General features: G+C 43.3%; 1 protein-coding gene across 6 annotated transcripts in view; it reads left to right on the forward strand.

The window, feature by feature from the left end:
• The first annotated feature begins 369 nt into the window (after window positions 1–369).
• The window catches only part of PPEF2 (protein phosphatase with EF-hand domain 2), a 39,276-nt gene continuing 16,149 nt past the window's right edge, over window positions 370–23,496 (forward strand). For 3 of the 6 annotated variants that reach the window (XM_073340418.1, XM_073340421.1, XM_073340423.1), the window contains exons 1-5: window positions 1,378–2,698; window positions 7,503–7,532; window positions 12,400–12,527; window positions 14,563–14,620; window positions 16,241–16,416. In XM_073340418.1, the coding sequence (XP_073196519.1) occupies window positions 2,563–2,698; window positions 7,503–7,532; window positions 12,400–12,527; window positions 14,563–14,620; window positions 16,241–16,416 (528 nt within the window). In that variant the 5' untranslated portion in view covers window positions 1,378–2,562. Of the gene's footprint in view, window positions 1,354–1,377; window positions 2,699–7,502; window positions 7,533–12,399; window positions 12,528–14,562; window positions 14,621–16,240; window positions 16,417–23,496 lie in introns of those variants that run through there. The other 3 variants (XM_073340420.1, XM_073340422.1, XM_073340419.1) reach the window with 3 other exon arrangements.

Raw genomic sequence — 23,496 nt, forward strand, 5'->3', positions numbered from 1 at the left:
GCCCCCACCTACTCAGAGCTCTGTTGACTGACAACACTGTGGACCGACCAGTCATGGCTCTCCTGTGAGGGTGAGGCTCTGTGAAGTAACCCCAGGCTCTGCTCAGAGCACCCCACTTCACTTACAACCTGGGGAGGCTGCAGTGCAGCTCAGCCAGGGCTACTCAGGACAGCAGGAGGGTATTACTGCCCTCCCTCTCCTGCTCCGTCCCCCTCCTCTTCTCCTCCCCTCCCCCCAATGGTGTCCCTGCAATCAGCACAGGGCAGGGAGAGTCAGAAAATTGTACAGTTTAGACTGGAATGTCCAGGGGTCCCTGTTTGGCTGCTGCTGCCCCTGCCAGCTGGAGTCTAGGGTTGGCACCTCTCCGCAGTTTTTCCCAAAGGCCCCATGGTGGTGGGGATTTAATGCTGGGTTTACAGCTGCTGTTTGCACAGCTCTCACTTCAGTGGTTTTGCTCCTTTAATGGCACCAAAACGGAACTGGATTTTCCTATGTAGGTGAGAATAAGCTGTGCAAATGCCCTCTTATTGTAATGCCTTGTAGGCGTTGTTACTTAGTGTTTGTGAATGCACTTGGCCAGTTTGGGGAGGCAGGTGCAGAGGGCATGGAGAGGGAGAGGTGAGGGGCCCCCTTCCTCCAGAGCTAGGATTCTGTGTCCTTCAAAGCTAGTTGAGTTCTGGTCTGCCACTCCCACCATGAATCTCTCCCCTCTTCGCCCCTCAGTCAGGTCCTTCCCTGCCACCCCCTGCGTCTCCTTCCTGACCATCTTCTGTCCCTCAAGAATCCCGTTGGAAGTAAACCCCATAGCTTTCACATTGCGCTGTCTGTGACCAATGCTTCACCATCAGTTGAGTGTGGGTGGCTGAGATGTTGCCAGGAATATTGCTGACCAAAATGCTGCACGTTCCTTTCATGGCAGATTCCTAAAATGTAGGCTTCTGTCCCACAAGCTTTCGTATGACACTTGCCGCCTTCCGTCGCAAATCAAAGCAGTGCACCTTCCATCCACTCCAGTCTCGGAAGGAATGGACAGGACCACCTTAGCTGTGTTAGCCTTCGGGACTCCTCTGCTCATTCTAGTTTCTTCTGTACCGAGAAGGAGTATGAGCTCAAAGGCTGTGTCTGTGGGCTCCGAAACGAATGGCAGGTTGGGTGATGAAAAAGGAATCCCACTGGCTTGGTTTTATTATTGTTCCCCAGAGGGAGAGATTTCAGAATTTGGCTGATTCCTGAAATGTGTTGCAGGCTGGGTGCTGTCAATATACACCCTTGGCAATGGTGAGAATTAAAGAGAGTGGCTGGGATCCAAGCAATTCATTGATGGTGTAATACCCCCAGGAGTAAAACCAGAAGGTGAAGAAAAGCAGTATTTATTTAACAAAGCTGATTATTTTCTTACGACAGCTAGTTGTTTATTTTAGACCAGTCTCTACTCCAGCTGTGATAAAGCAAATAGATTTAAATGCCATCCCCTGTCCTTTCATTCCTTATAATTAGGGATATACCCTAGGGAGAGGGCATGCTTATGTGTGTGCGCAAACACAGACACCCAATGGAATGAATGATGTAGTGCACCCCAGAGTTATTTATTTTAATACGTCATATGTGCTTGGGGCTCACTTTGCATCATTCTCATGCTATGACATCCCCAAACTCCCACGGAAAAGTCCCATGTATAATTTCATACGGTTGTCATCCTGTATTTAGAAATGACTAAACTTGTTCAGTGCAAGGGGAATGCATTCCTTTAATTGCCCTGTTCTGACTAACTTTATTGTAGCGTTAAACTTTTGGTGACCTACCTGATCCCTCCACTCCACTCCACCCCATGCATACACGGGAAATGCCTGCCTCCAGCCACCTTCTCAATACATCTTTCCTGCTTCCAGGCTTGTCTTGGACATCCTATCATTTATCTGCACCTCTGCAACCTCTGATTAGTGTGACCCTGCCATTCAGGTTGAATTTCTGAATGAACCCCTGCAATATGCATTGTTTCCAGGTGAAAATGATGTAATTGTATGGACTGTTTGTGGTTCTGACTGGCCTCAGATGAAGCTATTTGGCCTGAATTTCTTAGGCAAATCATAAAATATGGTCTAGGGTGCATAAATATTTGTCTAACAACCTTTCACTTTTTATAAATCAAATCAAGGTTCAGACTAGTTAGTCTTGTGGGTTACCTACTCTTCAGACATCTACATCAATATATTGAAACCTAAATACTGTACCTGTTTTAGGCACATAATGCAGTCTTGGCACGTAGGCACCTAACGTTCTAAAACATCTCTGTTTAATTGAAAAACAAAAAACTTGCAAAATTTCCTTTCATATATCTGACGTGAAGCTTGGAGCAATCACACTGGTGACCATGCCAAAAGAGTCCATCCCAGGTTGCGCGCAGATGTACATTATGTTGGAAAAATTAGATGTCAGGGTTATACTTGAATCAAGATAGATCACCTGTAAAGCTGTGGCTTCTAAACCTTACTGAGTATTAATATATTCACGGTTGTCTCCCAGCAGCTTGGGACACAGGGCACCCATCCTGATTGTGATTGAATGCTCTTTCCACTGCTTGCTTGCTTGATTTTGATGATACTGTATTTATTTGCAACCCCACAGAAACGTTGTTCGGTGATCATGGGGTGTAGTAGTTCCACAAATGCCTATTACTTCCTGCGGAAATCGGAAAAAGGTGAGTGTGTCTCATAAAATATTTCAGTCTTTCCTGGTGGATTATAAACGTCCCGCTAGAAAGTCACAAATATTCAGCATAGAGATGCATCAGCTGTATTGCCTGATGATGTTGTGTGGCCCAGTTGTGCCCCATAAAAACAGACATTGAGTTCCCAAAGAAGATAATAGTAAATAGCTTTTAGGTGAGGCTGAGATTAAAGGCAGCAGAGGCAAAGCTGTAAAGCAAAGCAAATCTGTTGCAGTCGTTGCCCACGTTAATTTGTCAGTTACTGGTAAACATGCACGTATTGTGCTCTCATGCTCTGATGGCGAGAGCTGTGCTGGCATGAACACTACTTTCTACGGCCTTTGAAATTGAAACCAAAACGAGGGCTGGTTTGTGCAGTGGGTTTGCTAAACTAAACTGGGATGATGGAGAATTAACTGCTTTGGCTCTTTTAGAGGTTAGATGTTGGGGTTAAGCAGGTTGAGAGTGTCTGTATTAAATTGTGTTAATGCAATGATCTTCTTGTCTTGTCACTGGGGATTGGGTTTGACAGAGTTGGATTTTTAATTTTTCTAATGAAAATGGATCATGTCAATGATTGTTGTTTGAGGTTTTTTATTTTTCTCTATTTCAGTTTTCGCAGAGATCGCCGTCACATAAGCTGGCATCATGAAACTGATGTGTTATTTGTAGCTCCACTAGAGTGTAAACTGGTTTTTTGTTTATTTTGGACACAAATGAAATAAAAAATCAGTTTCTCAACAGAATGCAGCAGTTGCCTAAGACTGTAACAGGGTTGGAATCATTTTGAAAAAAAAAAAGTGTTCTGATTTTTTTTTTTTTTAACCTGAAACCATTCAGCAAAACACACACAAATTACTGCACTGTTTTGGTGGCACCGAATCTGCATTTATCGCCCAAAAAAGTTTCGGTCAAAAAACCTTGCCCAGCTGTAAATACAATAAGGCATCTAGATATTGATAGCCATGGTATCTTAAATTCAGTGAAGTCCATACATATTGTTAACCATGTTCTGTATGTCCCTACTCCACATTCCCAAGTAATCTCGGTAAATGCAGCCGGTATCTTCCATGAGTATTTTGTTTGCAGTGTTGTTGTATCCATGTCAGTCCCAGGGTATGAGAGAGACAAGGTGGGCGAGGTAATATCTTTTATTGGAGCAACTTCTGTTGGTGAGAGAGACGAGCTTTCAAACTTACACAGAGCTCTCCTTCAGAGCTGTGTAAGCTTGAAAGCTTGTCTCACTCACCAGTAAAAGAGAGTGCCTCACCCACCTTGTCTCTCTAATAAGTATTTTCCGAACATTAGGGTTCGGTTAAAGAGCTCCATGTCACACAGGGTGGTGCTGTTAGCATAGACACAATAGATACCTTGTATGTTCCTTGTGCAGAGGTACCCCTAACAGAGCATCTTTACATCTTAAACCTATAATCAAGGCCCTGTCCACTGTGCAGCCATGGTACTTGTTGCTGAGTCTATCACAGACCCTGGAATCACGCTTCAGAATCTTTGTTTTAACTGTAATTGTTTCCTGCCCTTATGGTTGTGACAACCACTTTGAAAGGGTAGCTGAGTGTACACCTGTTCAGTACTGTCTTCCTGAGTCCATAGACAACCTGAAATACTAGCTCTGAGTGGCTACAACGGCTTCATTCATTTCAAATGTCTGTTAACTCTGAAACCTACAGATGGCACTTTAAATAGGAACATTACTAATTTCATTGCTGATCATTTTACCAGAAACATCCAGTTAATGTTTATTCCGCAATCCGAAACTGCATCCCCAACTGCCAAAAGTCTCACGTGCCTTGTACCCTGCTGTCAAAATAATCAGCTTCCTCCTGCTGACTTCCCATGCAGCTGCGCTTGTCAGTTAAAAACGAGATTCTGAAAACTAGAACATACAATGGAATTTAGTTTAAAATAAGTAAAACAGAGGAAACTGGTCTGAGTGTAATATTCATTTTCAGATTTCATTCATTTAAAAACTGTCTGTTATTTAATGAGACTGTCACAGAATATGTCTGCCACATCAGAGTACTACAGAACCAAAGGTGTTGCTGTGTGGTTCAGACCCAGCTTGCTGCAGCGTATACAGGGGTTGGTCTATAACAAACTGAACATAATCTTCAGCTTTTCTTCAGACAAGGAATCTGAGTTTTAAGCTATGCATGTGCAACTAAGTACTGGATCTGTTATTTGGTCCAAATTGTCCTGGGTCCACAAAATCCCTGCCTCTGCAGCTGCATTACTGACTTGTCCTGGACCTTTCAGAAGCCCTGCTACAGAGCTGTGTGGAGAGTGATTAGGGGTAGAGCCAGATGGACATGTATCATCTTCCACCAGCCCCATGGCCATTCTAAGGGCAATAACCCTGCATTCTGTGGAATCACCTGGGAATGTTTCTGTTGGAAGGCATGGGCTGCAGAAACCCTAGCAGCATGACTCCATTAGACCCATGCTACAGTGGAACCAAGAAGGGGGCAGCCTGGACAGGGAGCCCAAGAAAGAGTGCAGAGGGCCAGGACTGCACACACATCTCAGAGGATCCACTGGGACCAAGCCCCTGTCCATTTCCCAGCGAGGCGATCTCTGATCTCTCTGATGGAACTGTGGAGAGGAAGCTCCACAAGAGAAACTTCAAAATGTCATTTCAATGGACTAGCTCATTTTCCACTTCTAACCTCTGAGTCTCTAAGATGGGGAAAGCACCACTATAAAACCAAAACCCTACAGCCTCCCCTTGTAGCTTTAGTGTGAAATTCCCACTTCTGATGCTGTTATAATGAACAAGAAGACCAGATCCTCAGCTGGGGTAAATTGGTGTAGATTGAGGCCATGGAGCTTCGCTGAGATACACCAGCTGTGGATCTGGCTCTCTGGAGTTCTTCACCAATTCCAGTTCCCATTTTAATACTTGATTTTCTTTTATTTAATATGGACAGGATCTGTTAGACCAATTTTCAGTGAGGAATCCATAACGTGCAGTTTGAGTCTCTCTTTCCATTCTTTTCAGGCTTGAGATCATTGCGTAAGCTGATCCAAAGCTCTCTGAAGTTAATGAAAGTCTTTCCTGGTGGACTTTGGATCAGGATCTAACATCTGCCCTTTTGAAGCTGGTTCTTTTTTAACCATTTGGGGCTTTCTCCATTTTTAATTCGTCTGAGAGTTTCCCAGTGCAGCCAGAGTCCCTGCATATGTCTGAGTAAAATGTAACCCCATTTGTTTTATTAATGCTACAACAGGCCACCAGGGAGCTGCCTTCTCTCTCGCATCCTACCTGCTGCTGGTCGGTTGATTTGGCCTCAAACTGATCCTATGTCTCATCTGCTTTTTGTATGTTGCTTTACGCTCCAATGTGACGTTTTGCTGAGCAATGTGTAAACCCTGTGGCACATCCCCCAAAGGACAGAATGGTTTTGTCCATTTGTCCACATTGGGAAGCAAGGGTGTTGTTGCTTGCTTGAACTTGTTCTCCTGAGCACCCCAACTTTCCTGAATGTTTGAAATTATGGATTGTGAGAGGTGCCTGTTAAGTAGCCACTGAATGGGGGTATAACCTTTTGTAGCTCTGACCCCTCCACTGACTGAAGTCAGAACTAAACTCCAGTCTCTGCCCAGAAGGTACTTATTACAAGGTGTCAATAGAAAATGTAATCTTCAGGGTGAGAGGTGGGAATGGAGCGAACCAAGCCACTTGAAACACTAGGAACCAGGCAGAAAATAAGACACTGAGGTGCTTTCACGTTTTCCTTAAAGTGAATGACATTGTGGTCAACCTGGAGAGGGTGAAATCTTCCATCTTGCTATACACAGTAGGGCCAGAGGCACTGGAGATCAATGAGGCATATGAGCAGGAACATGAAGGGGACTCCAGACTGCTAGACAGTTATCTAGGGCTGCCAGTTTTAGTTGGACAAGTTCCTGGAGGTTTAATCACATGACATAGTCTTTAATTAAAGATTAATCTTCAATTCCTGGAGAATCCAGGACAATCCTCAGCAAAAATGTCACTTGTGCAAGGGTCTATTTTCTTTTAGTATGGTAATTGTATTATTTGGGAAATATGGTAGTATGTGACTGTCGGTGAAGACTGCATTGCAATGCATGTGCACAAAGGGGCAGTGGTGAAGATGTGCATGGTCTTAATGTTGTTATTTCTTGACTTTTGTTATGTTTAGGCACGTAACCTTAATTTTTAAAATTTAAAACGTTAAGTTGAAAATTTGCCAAAATAATGCACCTTACTTCATATTTTTGTTGATCTTATCTTAAAGTTGCTAAGAATCATAAATCTTCACTTAGGGCAGGGAACCTACGCTGTTGATTGATCTACTTTTGATACTGTGTAGAGGTTTGAAAGTAGGGTTTCCTTAATTACACAGGCATTAAATTAAAATCAGACAGTTTATTCAACTACCTATTTGTATTTCTAATGTGCTCATCCCTGTAATATCTAGACAGGTTGACATTCTTCCAGGGAAGTTTGTTTAAGGGATACTCCTGGAAAAGTCTCATTTGAGTGACCAGATTTGGTTATTAATGATTTCAGACAAGGTGAAAAGGGCAATATTTTATTCACCATTGATTTGGGTTTTATTGAATTGTATTTGCTACAATGAATGGGCATATTTTAGTTTCTGATTACTTCTGTTTGGGTTTGCTGAACAAGCAGAGTTATATCCTCTAGTGAATAATTACATGTTTGTGTGTGTCTGCTGTTCAGTTTATTACTCAGATCCCCATAAAATGTGAGAAAATCTTTATTTTCTTCTTCTTTCTTTTTTTAAATCAGTTCAAACACTGCCAGATGCGGCTCACCCAGGTAAGTTGGTTGATTAGAACACATGGCTTTTTCAGTTGTTCAATTGTAATAATGTATAAAGCAGCACAACAAAACAGTCACTTACCTTTTGATACATTAGCAGTACTAAATAATGCACATGTGATGTTAGATGCTCAGTGTATGGTCACTATTGAATCTTTTGTGGACTTAAAAGATCTGGTTTTAAATGTAAATGACTGGTAACTCAACTTTCTGAGGGCTGTCTTTGCTGTTTCTAATGTGCAGTGGCTTTAGAGAAAGAGGGAAGTACTGCTTTACGTAGGGGGACTGGGTTTAAATTTCAGTCCGTGGATTCAATTTAAGATAAAGTACCTGGAATATTTTGCCCCAAGTATTTAAGCAGAATGTCTTTGGATATCAGTGTGGAACATGGGTAGATCCTGTCTCCTGAGGGAGGGATTGTTACCAAGGGATTTTCCTGGCCCCATTGATGTCAATAGTGAAAGTCCCATTGACTTCAGTGGAGTCAGGCTTTCACTCTTGAGTCTGGTCCCATCTGTGCCACTGATTTACTCTGTGACCTTGGGCACTTCTCTTTTAGGTGGTCCAGCTATATAAAACATTTAGTACTGCACATGAGGTCAGGCAGGCATCTTATTATCTAATTGCACCTGTATATTAGGCAGTTTCTGTTGCCGATAATTCTGTCTGCAGTTTGCCAATTTGTTCAAGGTCCTTTCTCTCTGTGATCTGAAACCATGGCCTAGCATGAACAAATTGTTGATATAATTTTCCCAGGCCGATTTTGTGGTAAGTCAGATGAATCATGGGGCCAGATCTTCAGCTGGAATATAGTCAGAATAGGCCCTGATTTACACCAGCTGAGGATCTGGACCATGATTTATGAGTCTCTTTTGCTTGCTTTGCGGACTGTGTGGAGGGCAGATAAGGGCCTTAAAGTGGGCGTATGAATTCCTGAGTGAGGCAGTGGAGACTTGACCCCTTGTGGGGTCCCAGAGCCTGGGCTCCAGCCCATGCCTGAACATCCATACTGCTCTTTTATAGCCCTGTGAGCCCCCGTCAGCTGACACGAGCCAGCTGCGGGTGTTTTGTTGCAAAGTAGACACACCCTAATGCGCTTGTCCGGGGGTGGGTTTATTTTTGGCCCAGCTGTTAGATTTTTGAAGCAGCTGCCTGTCCCGCAACCCAAGCTGTCAGTGAGGAACAGTGTTAAAATATGCTTTAAGCCTCAATGTCTGGAGTAGGGCCTAAAAATAATGAGAAAGTCATTGCGCATAACAAAGAAGTAGGTGTCAGATGATGGAGGCGGCTGCTGAGATGGCATGGATTTTCCCCAAATAGTCCCACAGGCTAAATCAGGTCAGGAAATCAAACTGGCAAATTTGTGTGTGTGTGTTTATATATATATATATAAAAATAATAACCCCCCTCCCGACTTAAATTAACTTTCGATGCAGGCCACTAAAAGCTAGGATTTTCCAAGGTGTGACTAGGTTTTAAATACTCAGGATAGGTAACATACTGCCCTGATCTTAGACACCTGCAGTAACTAGGCACAGGAGGAGAGAGATTTACAGTGTCGGATGGTGGACTGAGCATGGGGAAGGGAGCCAGGAATTCCTGGGGTTTGTATCCTAGCCCTGCCAGTAAATTGCAGTGTGACCTTGGGCAAGTCACCTGACCACAAGTGTAGTATTGTCCTCATTTTACTCTCAGGGTGCTACGAGCATTAACTAGTTAATGTGTGTACAGTGCTTTGAACTCAGGGCTTTGTTCACTCATCTATGGAGTTGGCAGGCTAGCTGGTGAGTGGTTCCATTCCTTCCTCTACAGATCTTCTGAGGCTGGCACCCCACAAGGCCCCCACCCCAAATCTTTTCCAGTGCCCGACAGAGTTCTGGTCTGCCTGCTCTATTCATTGTTCAGGAGATAGTGAACTGACTAAGGCTGCAAGCACCATTAATATGCTGATGGTGTCAATCTGGGTCTCCTTTGTATCTGATTTGCACAGGGTGGTGTCCTTGCTTTCCCAGTGCCAGACCAATGTAGGGACTTCTGTGAGAGTGAACTGGCTGGATGAGTGCTGGCTGACTAGGGAAAGACTCAGAGTTTGAGAGGTTGGTCGGGATGGTGCCTGTCCTGTCATTGTGTGCATACACCCATTCCTGGGGCCCATAGTTTAGGGGGAATGCTGGACAGGGGTCAGCAATGTGTCCATGGGAAAAATGTTGAGGTCCGTGGTAATTTTTCAAAAAATTGAATGACATAGCCCCCCCCCCCAGTGTCCCTCACTAAGTATGGTAATTTTGTCAAGTGTCCGTCACGCAACATGGTGGTGCTGACCCCTGATTCTGGACCCTTTATTGATCCTGCTTTCCCAGCTGGCTTCACTGGGTGGAAGTGCATATTCCTAACTGGGGACAAATACGTGGCAATGGGCTCTTTAATCTCACAGATGAAGGTTGGACAATATCCAGTGGCTAGAGGTTGAAGCTACACAAATTCAGACCAGATATAACGTGTACGTTTTTTAACAGCGAGGATAATTAGCCATTGGAATGATTTAGCAAGGGTTGTGGGGGGGGGGGGAGTCTCTGTTGCTGGCAATTTTAAAATCAAGAGGTGATGTTTTTCTGAAAGATCTGCTCTAGGAAATCTTTTGGGGAAGTTCTGTGGCATGTGTCAGACAGGAGGTCAGAATAGATGAGCATAGTGTTGGCCTTGGAAGCGATGAATCTGCCGAGTGTGAGGATTGAGACCTCATCTCTCCTGTGTGTAATCTGTCACTTCCAGCTTGGATTACTGCAGTGTGCTCCATGCCGGGCTAACCTTGCAGACCGCTGGGACACTGCAACTGCTGCAGAACATGGTTGCCTGCAGGTTGGCCATAGAGAGGACATTACACTAACAGTCCAAAGGCTGCACTAGCTTCCTGTTTGTCCCCAGGTGCAATTTCAGGTGTTCATTTTGGTCTTGAAATCTTAGCTCAGGTTGCGAGGACCTAAACCTGAGCTATCTGCCTCCACTCATGTCCCATTGCCGTGATGAGATCAGCTGAGGTGCTGTTACTAACAGTCCTTAGATTTGAACAGTTGAGGTTGGTAGCCTCAAATTCACGCTAACCCGCTAGTCTGAGGTCACATACGTTTGCAGCCATTTATAGGGCAGTGTGCAAAGTATATGTGTTCATTGTGGCTTTTGACTGTGATGGATTACAGTAGAACCTTGGAGTTATGATCTGACCAGTCAACCACATGCTTCACTGGGAACCAGGAAGTACACAATCAGGCAGCAGCAGAGACCAAAAACAAAAAAAAGGAAATACAGTACAGGACTATGTTAAATGTAAACTACTAAAGATATCAAGGGAAATCGGCATTTTTCTTCTGCGTAGTAAAGTTTCAAAGCTGTATTAAGTCAATGTTCAGTTGTAAACTTTTGAAAGAACCACCACAATGTTTTGTTCAGAGTTAGGAACAACCTCCATTCCTGAGATTCTACTGTACTTACGATGGGTGTCCTTGTTTTTAGGGTTGTTCAGGATGTTGCCTTTGTGTTCAGGTTTTTATTAGCGCAGGGAATAGCTGTAAATTCAGGGATTGCTTAATGAATGAATAAAATGCAAAGCACTACTGATATATGCGTGCTAAGTATTAGCACAGTTCATTGGCCGGAAGCATGTTTCAAACCCAGGCGGTGGCTTTTGTGTGTTCCCAGTGGTTCTGGGGAGTAGATGCTTGTTTCCTATACAGGAATGCATGGGTTGGAGGCTCACCTCAGAGTGGATGGGCAAGAGTTGCCTACAGAAATGTGCTGAGAGCTAGGTTAAAGCAGAGGTAGAGATTTCAGGTCTGCTTCATCACTGTGTGTTAGGCCAGTTCTGTGCCAGTGTAACCCTTCTGAAATCAGTGTAGTGACAGCTGTGTAAAACTAGAGTAGCAGTGATGAATCAGGCCCTGTATTTATTTGACTTAGAGCAGGCAAAGCCCAGCTTTATTAAGGTACTGGACAGAGGTCAGGCCTGGGTTCAAATCCTGGCTCTGCCACAGACTCTGTAACCTTGGGCAAATCCCTTAATATCCCTATGGCCCAGCTCCCATCTGTAAAATGAGAATAATGATACTTGAGAGTCAAGTGGAAATTGTCGATTTAGAGTTAAGCTTTTTGAGGCAGGATTTGGTTAAATAATAACTGTGCCATGAGGAGCCACCAGGTAGAGCTAGAAGTGTCTTGGGAGTCTTTGACAATAGACAGAGCTCTATGGGATCAGACTTTTCTTTCATGACAGTGGAGAAAGTGTTTCTTAGTTAGGATTTACCCAGAAGAACAACTGATAACGTCATGTTAACATCTGAGCTGGCTGGAAAATTTTCAGCAAAACGATTTTGGTTGGAAAATACCCATTTGTTGACGTAAAAACCTGTCTGTTTCAACTAAACTTTCTCTGGGAAGGTTTCCCGAGTCCGGGATGGAACTGAGAGAGAGAGAGACCTCATAACAGCCAAGAGCCTGGTGGTTTGGGCACTCACCTGGGATGTGGGAGACCAGGTTCAAGACCCTGCTCTCTGTGATTTGGGGCAGGGTCTTGACCCTGGCATCCTGCATCTCAGGTGAGTGCCGTAACCAGTGGGCTGTTGGCTAGTCTCAGGTCTGTCTCGTTCTCTCATTTTTAAATGGGAAACGATCTTAGTTTCATCCTGATACGAAACCAAATGCCAAAATGGAATTCTCTTTTTCTGGCCAGCCTGAGTTAATTCTTTCCTACGATTCAGCTGTGAAGGAGAAAACTCCCTTCTTTCCCTGCATAGCTGGGAGGGAGAAGAGCACTTGCCCTGGTGCTGAGATACTGCAGCTCAGCTCTCTGGTTCTGTTCTTTGTGTCACAGCCTTCAAGGCCGCTGTCCTGATCCAAAGATGGTATCGACGCTATGTTGCCCGGCTAGAGATGCGCCGAAGGTGCACATGGAGAATTTTCCAATCCATAGAGTACTCCTGTGAGCAGGATCAGATCAAGGTATGGTGCTAAAGAGAAGGAGACAATGGAATCATGTGCCCTTTGTCATTGTTGTCTTCGTAATTCTTATCGGGCCATGGATGTGCATAGTGCTTTGCAGACCCCCACAATCTTTTCCCGGAGAGGAAGGCCCTGGGATGAGACTTTGGAGACCTGGGTTCAGTTCCCAATTGTGCAGCAGACTTTCTGGGCGGCCTTGGGCAAGTCACTTACTTATCCTCTGTGCCTCTGTTCCCTATCTGTACAATGGGGATAATACAATTCCTGTTGTCTGTTTAAATTGGAATCTTTTTAGAGCAGAAACTATGTGCATGTACAGGGCCTTGCACATGCCATCTTTTAGCATTTCATCTAAATCCTGTGGGCCCCGATTGGGTTGAGGCCTTTAGGAGCAACTGCAATAAAAATTGATCAGTGATGAAGACAAAATACAAGATCCACTGTATGTGTGTGAGCAGAGGGGAATGGATGAGACGAGGGGAGGAGAAGGGTGACTGTAAGATCATGTGGTAGGTAAGTGAGTAATATGCATATTTAGTGACTTCCACAATTGGGTTTTAAATATAGAGGAATTTTTTTCGCAAGCTTCTCTGTTCCCCTTTCTTATGTGTGTTTTCTGTTCTGCCTGAGCAGGCATGAGCTGCGTGACACTTCCTGCCAATGAGTGGGTGGCATCTCGAGGCTTTTGTGGTAGACATCTGAAGGCTGTTTCTGTGGCTGCTTGGCAGGAAAAGTTGTCTCCTGCAATGAAATAGCAGCTCCTGATTTGCTGCCTCCTTTATTTATATTTCATACTTGGTATTAGTTGATGTCTGTTTTCTGGTAAGGTGTTGACATCCGGATGGCTTCCTAGCCCCCTTCTGGCTCTTTTCACGTTGACTTTCTTTTGCCTGTTAGTCCCTGTTCACTTGTGTATGATGGAAGCCAGAAATACTTAATCGTGAAGCCATGGGGAGCAAATGAAATGGGACAGGATTGGGCGTAATTTGCTAACCCAGCCTCCAGTCACAGCTCCTCTCTGGGGGTTTATGAACACTAGGAGGGAAGCCACATGAGCGCTTACTGCTTAACTTGGCTCAGCATTTTCTCACCTGACTGTCTTAAGCAGAAGTTTGCATCTTTTGTTTCAGCAGGTGAGATATTTTAGATCAGAGAAACAGTAGCTGAAGGGAAAATTGAAATCTGGACAGACCCTCAGAGAGGGATGCTATGATTTCTTATTTTCCATACCTGCAAATCCCTTGAAATAAAACAGGGTGGAGTGAAGCAAAGGGAGTCTTTGCATGCACTCCAGAAGCAGTTATAAGGTAATGCTCATCCTTAGCCTGATCCAAAGCCCATTGACATCAGTGGAAAGATTTGCACTGTCTTCACTGGGCGTTGGATGAAGCCCTTTATTCTTGGTCTCCCAGGGCCAGATTTTTTTTTACTGTTCAATACCCAACATGCTTCCAGTGGGATGAACTCATCTGAAAATCTGGCTGTTAACAATTAGCATTAAATTGGAAAGATGGTTACTTAAATATCACTGGACACAATGTATAATTAATGAGTGGATCTCTCCGCAGTGGGATATTTTGAGGCAAACGGCTCAGCAAGAGTAAAAAAAAGATGGGTCTTTTATAGGAATAAGAGTATATCGGTAGTTTCATTGCCCAGGGTAGAAATGAGCAGGACTATCAATCCACAGGCGTCACAGTATAAATTAATAGCCACCTAGAGCTCATAGAGAATTTCCCCCCCATGGTGTAATACTACACAATTGGCTACATTTTGTGGGTTTTACATCTTCCATGGAATTATTTTACATTGGCCTCTTTGGGAGAGTGGATACTGGTCTATATAGACCACTGTTCTGCTCCACAATGAGAACAGCTGTGACCGGATTTGCTGTATATACAGTGCAATATGCAAAGGAGGAGGAAGGAGGTGAAAGGGGGAGCTGTGTTCTGAAGAACGCCCCGCGGTAGAGCTTTCAAAGCTTTAGCTCATAACTTAGGGTGAATAACATGGCACTCCTTCTTGTCTTCTGCAGCTTCACAACTTCTTCAGCTACCTTATGGACCACTTCACCCCAAGCAGCAGCAAAGAGAGTAAGCCTGTGTATTCCATACGTAGATATGGTACTTGCGGCACTGAAGGCTGCACGCTCAGTGCAGGGTGTGGAGATGGAGGTGGACTCACATGGCTCAATGCTGATACTTCTAGCTGATTAAGGAGTGACCTTACAGGGATCTGAAGGGAGACCTGTCTAGATGTCAAATGGATCCATGACTACAGTGCATGCGTTAGACAGACCATGATTATAACGCAGGCCTCAGGAGTTTGAAGTGGGGTCAGGAGTCAAATAGGGAGATCCCATGGGGGATCTGGAGCAGCCACTACCCCTCAAGGAGTTGGTAGGGGGGAATAAAAGTACACATCCATAATATTATTGTTATAAAAGAGCTTGTCATTGTCAGATGTTCCCTAACGATAATAATCAGGGTCCTGTGGATTCCATGATTTTGCAGCTGCAGACTCCACCCTTGGAGAACTTGCTCCAGAATATTAATTTTCTTTAAAAATATTAAGTTTCTAGCCCTCATGGTTGTGGCGAGAACTGTAAAAATATGACTGCAAATCAGTGCAGTGCTGCCTTCCTGAGTTGATAGACAGCCTGAAAACAGTAGCTCTAAGGGGTATGGACTTCCCAGTTTCCCCCAGTGGTGTGTTACCTCTAACTCTACAGGTAACATGTCAGCATTAACTATTTCACTGCTGATCGCTTCAGCAAATACATCCATCTGATGTGCTTATCCCATCATCTCAAAGTGCCTCTCTCGCTTAACTGGGTGCCCCACCTTTTTCTCCCTCAACAAATCCTACAACATGATTCTGTATTGTCAATACATAATACATTTGGGCTACACTGAAGATCTGGATACAGAAGAGTAAAATACATTGACTATTATATCAAAATTAATAACACAAGAGACGCTGCCCTTGTTATACCATTCATTTTCACATTTAATTCTGGTGAGAAAAAACACAAAAAATTCACCACAGACTGGCTGCACCAAAATGCTGCAGAAATCATGAGGGCTTTTAGAAATGCTTGCCACAGAGCATACTGGGCCTTGCCTACATCTAGTCAGAGTCACATCTAGAGCTGCATGGAAATGTTTTGTTGAAATATTTTTTTTCTGTGGGAAATCCCATTTTTGTCAAGATTGAAACATTTAAAAAAAACATGTTGATTTCAGTGAAAATTCCTGTGGAGAGAATTTTTTTATTTTTATTTTTCAAAATTTGAAAATAATTTCATTTTGGAAAATGTCCACGTTTCTTTCAGATGTCTGAATTTCATTTTGGAATTTCAAAACGAAAAGTTTCCAAAAGCTCAGAGTTTTCAGAATGTCTGTTTTATGGGAAATTTCAAAAATAGTTGTTTTCGTTTTGCATCGGAATGAAAAGAAATTTCAAAATGTCAAAATTTCCTCCATGCAGCAAATTCTGAGTTTTGACCAGGTTGAGTTCCCTCCTCTCCTCCTAATGCAGACACAGTCTAGTTTCTAACTTGATTATGTGCTTTGGAATCAAGCCTAAAACATTGAGAGGAGCCTACTGCAGGGTTTTTCTCCAATACCCCTCCAGCCTGATGATCTTTAGCAAGTCATTGAAATTACACATTGGGCCCGAATACCCTTTTTTTTTTTTTAAACTCCACCCAGGGGACTTCATTAGCCGCATGTTGACGGAGGAAGAAAGCTACAAAGACACAGAGCTGGAAAAACTCTGCGACTATGAATCTGTAGAGGTGCCAGATTCCTACACTGGACCCCATCTCTCCTTCCCACTGCTGCCTGATCATGCAACTGCCTTACTCGAAGCTTTCAAACAGAAACAAGTAAGTACTCCCAAAGGGGGATTGTAGTGGTTCCCTCTCATTGCACTGCCATGGAGGTGGGGTGGTAGAAGGATAATTCTAGGGGGTTGTCCGCCTCTTTTTTTCCAAACACGTGGTCAGGAATATGAAGAGGAAATTTTTGAGAACATCACCTTCTTTTGCTTCACGGGCCCACAGAATCTACATTTGATTATTCTGGAGGCTACTGACCAAAAAGGTGAACAGAATGTTAGGAACTATTAGGAAAGGAATAGAAAATCAGACAGAAAATATCACATTGCCACTATATAAATCCATGGTGCACCGACTTCTGGAGTACTGTGTCCAGTTTTGGTCACCCCAGCTCAAAAAGGATGTAGTGGAAGTGAAAGGTTCAGAGAAGGGCAACAAAAATGATTAAGGGTATGGAGCAGCTTCCAATTAAGGAGAGATGAAATAGATTAGAGCCGCTCAGCTTGGAAAGGAGATGGCTAACGGGGGATATGTTAGAGGTCTATAAAATCATGATTGGTGTGGAAAAATAACAAGTGTTATTTACCCTTTCAGAGTACAGAAACCAGGGGGTACCCAATGAAATTAATAGGCAGCCGATATAATACAAACAAGAGGAATTACCTTTTCACAGCGCATACAAGTGTAGAACCCGTTGCCATGGGAGGTTGTGATGGCCAAAAGTATAATTGGGATAAAAAAATAATCAGTCTAAGTTCATGGATCATCAGTGGCTATCGGCCAAGATAGACAAGGATGTAACCCCATGCTCAGGGTGACCCGAAACCTCTGACTGCCAGAAGGTGAGAAAAGACTGGGTGGATCTCTCCAAAATTGCTCTGTTGTTTACCCTCCCCTTGAAGCCCTGATACTGGCCACTGTCATAGACATGATACTGGGCTAGATGGACCATTGGTCTGACCCAGTATGGCCGTCCTTATATTCTTACGTTCAAATTTTTGACGGGTGTAAATGGGCACTGCTCAGTTAAAATCAATAGAGTTGGATCCATTGACACCTGTAGAGACTTTGGCCTTACATATTTATCCCTGTTTGAACGGGGAGGTGAGCATCTGTTTACCAGTGAAGCCCTCTGTCAACTGATCTAGGAGCAGCTTTGAAGGGAAATCCATTCCCCTTGGCTGGAAGATGGAAGCTGTTATGCTTATAAGAAGCACCCAGGATCTTTTTCAGGGGGAAGGCAATATGCCATGTTTATTGAAGATACAAGAATTAGCATATGCTTTCAGTCACCCCCCCCCCCACACACACACACACACTGTCCCGCCAGTCGATGTTATAGTTACCAGTCTAGAGTCCGGATCAATCTAGTGGCCAGCTTCGTTGATCACTGATAGGGAGGAGCTGGGTTCCGTTGGTCGTGATACAATGCTCTGGGGAAGTCTTGGCAGGACAAAACCAAAGTTTCATGGCAAGGCCCCTGATTATATAGTGATTTTTTTTCATTGGGACCAATGAGTTTTGCGCCGTCATGCTGTAATAAATTGTTGTTTGACGAGTGCTCATTTTCCTAAATTGTCCTTCTCATCCTTTGTCTTATTCTTTCATCAAGTCTCTCAGGGAGTTACCCCTTGCTGGTTTTGATCAAAGCTATATTGTCACCGTTGATAGGTGCCTGTCTTATCTTTAGAGTCGTCAATCTGCCCTCCTCTGACATTTCGGTTGGGGTGTGTTGCAGCCTCCTGGCGCCCTTGCATCTGTCTTCGGTTCCTCCCTAGAATATCTGGTTCGGTGATGGCCTTCACATTTCTCTCTTAACACCCATTCCTCATTCACACACAACACCAGAATTAATTTACACAGAACATTTTGAACAGGAACATCAAGTTGCAATGCAAAAGAAAAACAATCATTGCATTCTTTTTCTTATTTTAAAATGCTAAACTTACAACAAATTGGTGACCCTCAAAGGCCAGTTACTGCCTTGAAATCAGCCCAGACACTGATTCTGGCTGATGCATCTCTACCAATGGCCCATTAGGCCATTCTTTTCTGCTAGTCAAAAAGCTGGCTGGCAGGATATGGTCAAATCATACATCAGTACATTTAATACATACTACATTATTAATCTTTGTCCTTCATTCTAAATTATACAAAATACAAACATAAAATCCTACTACTACATGTCCCCCTTTTGACCTCTCAAGAATAATTCTTGAGTGAGTCATATTTTATACAACTGTTTCATAGCAATATACTGAGAGTCAATTTGAGCTTGTGGTTGTAATTTAAAAAACATTCTTTTTGTCCAACAGCACATACAACATATTCCTAGCAAGCAAACACAGGACAATATTAACACAACTAGTAATGGGTGAAACAGACCATATGCCCTTAGAAGTCAGGGACCAGCCAGTAAAAACATTTTACCGGTGATAGCCTGTCAGTTCTTTTTCAGACCTAGCAATTTTTAGCATTTCTCCATTTGCATGTAATATTTGAATGACACGCTTCCCTATATCCCTCTGTGTTTACTGTAAAAACGGAGTCACCTTTGTTTCTGACAACAAGCAATCAGTTAGATCGTGCCAATCCAGGCCAAGGGTAACAGAGAAATTAACCGGAGCGGCAGTTATAGTGCTCTGTGCTGCTTCTATCTTTGGTAAATAGTACGTATGATTATAGTATATAATATATGGGCATTATATATATTGGGCTAGTATATAATATATGGGCATTACGTCTACATTCATTCCCTGAGGGTTGGCTAATACTTGCATCCTCCCAGAATACTGTTTCCCAGGATGTAACACATACACATTATTTGTTGTATAAAACACGCCACGTTTTCTAGTTTGTCCCATACGCATGTTCCCAAGCATGTGTCCTTGCTGCATGGTTCTGTGGTGACAGGTAGGGACAAGCACACCCATTTCTGAGGGCTCCACTCCATACACCCTCGGGTGTCCAAAAATTACTTCTCTTTCCCAGCCCACTGACACATAACCTGGGGTAGCCAAAAGGATCCCATTGTCAATTTTGGGAGCGGGCTCACTTTCTATATTTCTGTCTCCACAGACTGTGCGTGAGCAATTTTTACAATAATTTCACCTAATAACAAATCAGACTTAACCGTGCTGGAAACATATTGCATCCGTTCATGTTTGTAGGTGTCAAACAAGGACCTCTTCCATTGTTTTAAAAGATGCGTTAATACCTGTACATTCCCAGATATTACCCAAAATAGTTCATGTTCAAGTGATGCTAAACTAAGAATTTGCATCTCAGTACATCCTATGGCCAAGGCAGTTTTATTCCCTACTTCTATTTGTTGTTTATACAGCAGCCGGGAGGTGGTGGTCAACCACCCCCACATATTCCATGTTGCTTTTAGGTTTCCCAGGCCTATTTGTACCAAGTCCACAGTCATATCTGCCTGCTTGTGAATGAGACTATCTTGCAGTTGTGGCAAGGAACTTAACTTATTCTTAGTTATCTCCAGGTCTACAGTATTAATAATTCCTGCTCCAAAACCACCTCCTCCTAATATGGTGTCTACGACATCTCGTTTTGCTCAGCCATTGGGGTGTTGATGTGTTTTTATCCAGGCCTTTAGAATAGGAAGGGAGTAGGGTGAACATTTGGGTTCCAATTTAAACACGTTCAGCTGAGTCCAATCCATACCAATTTTCATTTTTACTAATTGTGGATTTAACAAGACTTTTACTGGATCACACTGAGTCACAAACAATTCTGGTTTCTTTATCTTAATCGGGGTACCTCTTTCAAAGGCATAGTCCCTGGTCCAGGTTCTGATGCGTGTGTCCGGGAACCATAGGCTCAGTTTACTACGGGGTATTGGACAGTATCCCACAATAACTCTTAGTATTGTCCCTGTCTTAACAGGCTTATCTCATTGATATGGTAATCGTGGGTAGCTGGAATGCCAGTTGTTATCCCCATAAGGACCTTCTATTTTAATCCCTATTTCCCAGTGATTTGGTATTCCTGTGGTGTTTATAAGGTAAACCTTAAATCCCACTTCCCCTTCCCAGAGATTATACATAGGTATTTCCTTAGGGTTTTAAGAGTTGGCTAGTGTTTTTATCATACCATTCCTTGAGGATCACAGGTAGGAATCCATGATTGGTTGGCAGGGAGGGAATTATTCCTTAAAGATTGGTTTATGAGCAGGGCTGCATCTTCTCCCATGATTGCTCTAATTATCTGGGCACTAAAAGTTCCCAGAAGCAGGTAAAGCCAGACCTTACACTGGAGTCTCATTTTCTGTGGATTAAAATTCTGATGGTTAAGCAGCACCTCGTGCTAAGGTTCCGGGATGTTCTTTTCTGCAAAGAATTCAAACATAATTATTTATGTAAACAGTTTAATTTGTGAAACATGGACCCATTTCAGTTTTCCATCTTTTTCAATGCGGTATACCAATGGGCGAAGGCAGTCCACTATGGAGTAAGGGCCTATCCATTCTCATTCCAGTGAGTGACCCCTTTTCCCCATTTTAAGGTACATGACTTGGTCCCGTTTCCCACAGGGCTGCCTTTGTGGGCCTCTGTTTCTGAATTTTGTTGTTCATGTGTCTGATGGCCTGATTAACCCTATACTGGAGGGTGGTTTTATCTTCTTGTAACTGTTTGAGCCATTGAAAATAATCATGCTGAGTTATATTAGAGCTCTCTTCTTGACCTTGTACTAGGTAACTAGGATCAATCATTAGGCCCATTGGATGTCCAAACAGAATTTGAAAGGGTTGAATTTTTGTCCTTAGTCTATTACTGCTGCGGATGGCAGCCAAAATCAGAGGCTGTTTGTCCGGCCAGTCTTTTCCTGTGTGATTTACTACCTTCTGCAGTGCTTCCTTAATAGTAAAAAAAAAAAAAAAAAAAAAAGAAAGGGAGGACTTGTGGCACCTTAGAGACTAACAAATTTATTTGAGCATAAGCTTTCTTGAGCCTATGTAGCTGTAGCTCACGAAAGCTGATACTCAAATAAATTTGTTAGTCTCTAAGGTGCCACAAGTCCTCCTTTTCTTTTTTGGGGGGGATACAGACTAACACGGCTGCTACTCTAAAACCTTCCTTAATAGTGCGGTGCGGTTCATGCACTCGACTTGGCCTGAGGACTGAGGCCAATATGGTATATGGAGCTTTTGTTTAGTTCCCAAGGCTTGTATCATTGTTGTAAAGATTTCTCCTACAAAGGCTCCCCCACTGTCAGAATCTATCATTTCAGGGGTGCCATATCTACATACTACCTCATTAAACAACTTTTTGGCCACCACCCTGGTGCTGTTATTTTTAGTGGGAAATGCCTCCACCCATCCTGAAAAGGAATCCGTTATTACCAATAAGTACTGGAATCCTTCCTTCCTCCTTGGCAATTTGTCAATAAAATCAATTTGAACCCTGTGCCACGGCCCGAGCCTTCGTTGCTGCATCCTGGGTTGCCAGTGCAGAGGATGAGCCTTGTCCTGAGCACATAGCACACAATTTCGCACCCATGTTTTAACATCATCTTCCACACACTCCCATTCTGCTGCTTGCTTTAACCTTCTGCTCATTCATGCATAAACTGATGGGTTACATTAAGTAACTCCCGTCTTTCTGTTTTTCCTGGAACTCAGTTAGGGCGGTCTGTAGTGCCATCTGTTGGCTCAGATGTGTCAGCACAGACATTCCTTTTCTGACCTTTGGTTACAACTGCTGAGTCGTGTTGTCGGGCTATTATATCTACCCTATTATTCCAGGTGGCCTCCATACCCGTTCCTTTACTGTGTGCCTTTACATGTCGCACCTTTAACTGTTTAGGGTTCTTTGTTACCCACTGGTAAATCCATTTCCATTCCTCTGAATATGCAATATCCTTTCCATCTGCTGCTTTCTACCCGTTCCTATACCAATCATGTATCCAGAACTGTATCCCCTTAATTCAAAAATCACTGTCAGCATAAATATACATGGGCCATGGGGAATTTTCATATTGCCTTAAAACCTGATAAATTGCATGGAGCTCGGTATGCTGAAACAATCCATTGTCTAAATGTCCCTGATAGCTCACCTTACCTGATCACTCTTGTTACAGTGTGTATGGTAACACCCAATGTTTCATGTTCTCTGTGTATATAAATCTCCCCACTGTATTTTCCACTGAATGCATCCAATGAAGTGAGCTATAGCTCACAAAAGCTTATGCTCAAATAAATTGGTTAGTCTCTAAGGTGCCACAAGTCGTCCTTTTCTTTTTGCGGATACAGACTAACACGGCTGCTACTCTGATTCCTCTTCTAACTTAATGGCAGAGTATTTTACACATCTTTTCCCTTTTACTACCATTGCACTCCCGTCAGTAAGCCAGACGTGCTTTTCTTTACTCACGGGATCTAATTCTTCCAGTGTGGGTGCCTCTACCAAGGCAATTCTTTGCTCCAGAGTGACCTCTGGACATTCATATTGGTTCCCTTTTTCAATTAGGGCATGTTAGCATGTCTGGCTTGGATACCGTTTCTGTGGTCACCCCTCTATTAACTAAAATAAGCGTCCACTGGGCCATTTGGGTGTTTGAGACTTTACCTCCCATCAATCTCCATGACAAAATGTACTTGAGAGGAGTGTGGGTGCTTTGGATAGTAATAGGGGTCGTTCCTGTGAGGGGCTCAAAAGATTGTACTGCTCTGACGGCTGCTAGACACTCTCATTCACAGGGGTCAAAATTTATTTCTGCTCCTTGTAATTTCCAGGATTCATATGCTACCGGCACTAGCTTTCCCTCTTAGTTGTTTTGTAATAGTGCGGCAGCCAAGGGCATGTTATTGGCTGTCAAACGAATAACAGAAGGCTGTGATTCATCAGGGAAACGCAGGGCTGGGGCTGTGAGAGCCTTCGGTTCTAGCAGGCTCAAAGCGGAGTCCTGCTCTTTTCCCCATTCCCATTTTGTCTTTTTCTTTAGCAGTTTCCACAATGGGTGAGTTATTTCAGCATATTTATAAATGTGTGGTCTAAGAAAATTGAATCTTCCTAGCAGAACTCTTAAAAGAGTGGGTGTCGGTAGGGGCCGGCATTTCCACCAGTGCCCTTACCTTCCTCTGATCTACTTGTCTCCCTTCTTGTTCAA

The sequence above is a fragment of the Lepidochelys kempii genome, chromosome 4 (genome assembly GCF_965140265.1).
Source record: "Lepidochelys kempii isolate rLepKem1 chromosome 4, rLepKem1.hap2, whole genome shotgun sequence".
In the NCBI taxonomy this organism is placed as follows: domain Eukaryota; kingdom Metazoa; phylum Chordata; order Testudines; family Cheloniidae; genus Lepidochelys; species Lepidochelys kempii.